The sequence below is a fragment of the Arabidopsis lyrata genome, assembly GCF_000004255.2.
Source record: "Arabidopsis lyrata subsp. lyrata unplaced genomic scaffold ARALYscaffold_7, whole genome shotgun sequence".
In the NCBI taxonomy this organism is placed as follows: domain Eukaryota; kingdom Viridiplantae; phylum Streptophyta; class Magnoliopsida; order Brassicales; family Brassicaceae; genus Arabidopsis; species Arabidopsis lyrata.
In genome coordinates this window covers 22,354,641-22,358,120 of record NW_003302549.1, presented here as the reverse complement: position 1 = coordinate 22,358,120, position 3,480 = coordinate 22,354,641, and the positions used below count along the sequence as shown (strand labels likewise).

At 32.5% G+C, this 3,480-nt stretch overlaps 1 protein-coding gene across 1 annotated transcript; it reads right to left on the bottom strand.

Moving 5' to 3' along the window:
* Positions 1-261: 261 nt before the first annotated feature.
* On the bottom strand, positions 262-1,265 carry LOC9306784. The gene is made up of 3 exons (XM_002868612.2): positions 1,088-1,265; positions 793-1,008; positions 262-710 (listed from the first exon to the last, which is right to left on the bottom strand). Exons 1-3 carry the CDS (start codon positions 1,263-1,265, stop codon positions 268-270), a joined length of 837 nt encoding a protein of 278 aa, XP_002868658.2. The 3' UTR covers positions 262-267.
* Between the last annotated feature and the right edge of the window lie 2,215 nt (positions 1,266-3,480).

Here is a 3,480-nt window from a genome sequence, read left to right as displayed (position 1 = left end):
GTATATTTTGGACTCTACCGTCACTATCTCGATGATTTTTCAAAATCAACTTAAAGCCGCTGGTATCTTCACATTGTGCTAATCTATCTCTAGCTGATCTAAACGCGATGACGTGTGGGTTGTTAGCATCTAACATATCCTTCAAAGTCTTAACGATACTCTTTTTTATTTGCTTACCCGGTCCTTTCTCGCTAAAACAATTAAAAACAACAAAAAACGGAAATTAATTCGTGAACATAATATAAAAAATATATTACAATAAACAACTCACCCCATAACACCCATCCTATTCGAGACTTCGTTTACGGTATCATGAATATAGAGCTGCGAGAAAGCAGGACTTTTGGAAGGGCCAGGCAAAAGTTCACCGATGCGATGATAATTTTGACCCTGCATGCGAAACACATACGGTGCATTCCCATGGTTCACGGAATTATCAATTTGACCACCAAGCGACGTGAATGAGAACATCATATTGTATGCTCTAATTAAAGCACGGAAATTTTTGCTTGTCTCATCCTTGCCATACAACATCGACATAAGCACCGGTGGAGGATTTTTTAGTTTAGGCAGCTCCACTTTACCCTTCATGCAACACGTAGAAAATATAGGCCTATTTTTAGCTCCACGTTTGTTAATACGCTCGCCAAACCACATATAAGCACCGCAATTTTGACAGGTATAAAACGGATCTCCATCATCAAAATAACCTGACACAAGAAGCACTCATGTACACAATAATATCAATTATATTTTTTTAAAAATTATAAAAAAAACAACCATAGTAAGTACCGTTTTCTGTTAATCCAGGTTTCACATTTATGATCGGTATGGATCCAAACCCTTCCTGTTCCATAATACACTCATCGGCGTTATCGAGATGTTCAACAAAATCATAATCCATTGCATTATCGTCGTCTGTTTGGTCCTCCCTATCACCATGATCATAATCCGAATCGGTTGCGAGGAAATGCACGTAATCATCTTCGTAAATCGGCAACACCAACCCTTATATATAACATTTTTTTATTTGTTAATCACACGTACAATTTCGAGAATAAAAACTTAATATAAAAGGCTATCGTACCGGTTTCTGGTGGTCTTGTCCTCGCTTTTATCCGTCTTGATTTAAGTATTGCTACACGGCGCGCTCTCGCACGACAACAAACATCCTTAGGAGGTCGTGAATTCAATAACGCACGTAATTCATCAGATACCATGTTTTCATATGCCGCGATAACACGTGTTCGATTAATCGACTCCATGCCTAGAAATTATGAATATATATTAATCACAACGGAAAATATAATATGTCACTACAACTTAATTATGCGTGTGTGGGCGTTTTTATTAATTAAATTAATAAATTTTTTAAAGATAATAGACTTAACCCGATAATCTATTACGGAAGGCAGTCAGTCCTTCGTGCTCTGATAAGAGGATGTTATAAATGGTAAGAAAATAAGATGCTAGTCATTAGAAAAAAAAAAAAAAGCCAAGACAATAAGAAAACAACGAACATCATCACTCCATAACATTATCTTTGCGTGTTACGATAGGTATTTCATCTTTTTCAGGATTCCTGACGCCCGGTTTATAACATCAGAATCAGTTAACGTTCAGTCAAAAATTTTAGAGTTTTGATTGTTGACGACAAAAAAATAAATAGTAATTACAAACAAAGTATCTCGTCGGTAATAATGAGATCCGGATTCAACATAACCCTCGTACATCTTGTAATGTTGGTACATCTCCACTTTATGCATAAGATCTACATAATAATTTTTCTCTTTCTTTTTGTCATTATTGTTATAGCCAAACTCATCAATCAAGTAATAATTTTTACGTTTATCAAGAGCTCTTTCATCACTTTGCAGAAAACCGTCAATTTTGCTCCTTTTTTTGTTATCATGGTTAGAGTTAAACTTATCAATCAACAAATGATTTCTATGTGTATCAAGAACTGTTTCGTCATGTTGCAGAAAACCGTCAATTTTGCTTTTTTTTTTTCTTTCTATTAGAATGGTTATAGCAAAACTCATCAATTAGCAAATAATTTATACGTTTATGAATAGGTCTTTCATAAGACTGCAGAAAAATTTGTTATCATGGTTATAGCCAAACTAATCATCATCTAATGATTTTTACGTTTATCAAGAGTTTTTTCATGAGTCTGTAGAAAATCGTCAATTTTGCTCCTTTTTTTTCGTTATCATTTTTATATCCCAAACTCATCAATCAGCAAATGATTTATATGTTTATCAAGATCTCTTTCATTAGAATGTAGAAAACCGTCAATTTTTGCTCTCTTGTTTTGTTATAGCCAAACTAATAAATCAGTATATAATTTTCACATTTATCAAGAGCTCTTTATTAGGTTGCAGAATACCATCGAATTTGCTCCTCTTTATTTATTATTATCATGGTTATAGCCAAACTCATCAATCAAAAAATGATTTCTACGTTTATCGGGAAACACCTTCATCAGGCTACAAAAACCGCCAATTTTGCTCTTTTTTTTTTTGTTATTATTGTTATATCCAAACAAATTAATCAGCAAATGATTTCTACATTTATCAAGAGCTCTTTCATTAGACTGCAGAAGAATTGTCTATTTTTCTTTTTTTTTCGTTATCATTGTTATAACTCAACAATCAACAAATAATTTTTATGTCTATCAAGAGCTTTTTCATTAAACATTAGAAAACCGTCAATTTTACTCAACTTTTGTTGTTATTGTGGCGATAGCCAAACTCATCAATCAGCAAATGATTTCTATGTTAATCAACAGCTCTTTTATCAGGCTGTAGAAAACTTCCAGTTTTGCTCATTTTTTCGATAAAATGGTTATATACCCAAAATCATCAATAAGCAAATGATTTCTACGTTTATCGAGAGCTCGTTCTTCATACGGCAAAAAACCGTCAATTTCCTCTTTTTTTTTGTTATCATGGTTATAGCCTAACTCATCATCAGCAAATAATTTCTAGGTTTATCATGTGATTTTTCATGAGTCTGAAGAAAACGTCAATTTTGTTCTTCTTTTTTGTTATCATGGTTATAGGTAAAGTCATCATCATCTAATGATTTTTACGTTTATCAAGAGTTTTTTCATGAATCTGTAGAAAATCGTCAATTTTGCTCTTTTTTTTTTGTTATCATTGTTATTTCTCAAACTCATCAATCAAATGATTTCTATGTTTATCAAGTTCTCTTTCATCAGAATGCAGAAAACCGTCAATTTTTGCTCTTCTGTTTTGTTATATCCAAACTAATAAATCAATAAATAATTTCTACATTTACCAAGAGTTCTTTATTAGGTTGCAGAAAACCGTCGATTTTGCTCCTCTTTTTTTAATTATCATGATTATAGCCAAATCAATCAACAAACGATTTCTACGTTTATCAGGAAACACCTTCATCAGGCTACAAAAACCATCAATTTTGCTCATTTTTTTTGTTATTATTGTTATATCCAAA

What these genes read in the sequence shown, in the direction of transcription:
- LOC9306784 (XM_002868612.2), bottom strand. Translation starts at nt 1,265, where the DNA reads ATGGAGTCGATTAATCGAACACGTGTTATCGCGGCATATGAAAACATG. An exon ending in GACAAGACCACCAGAAACCG is followed by an intron (nt 1,009 to 1,087) that starts GTACGATAGCCT and finishes GTTATATATAAG; the next exon opens with GGTTGGTGTTGCCGATTTAC. An exon ending in ACCTGGATTAACAGAAAACG is followed by an intron (nt 711 to 792) that starts GTACTTACTATG and finishes TTCTTGTGTCAG; the next exon opens with GTTATTTTGATGATGGAGAT.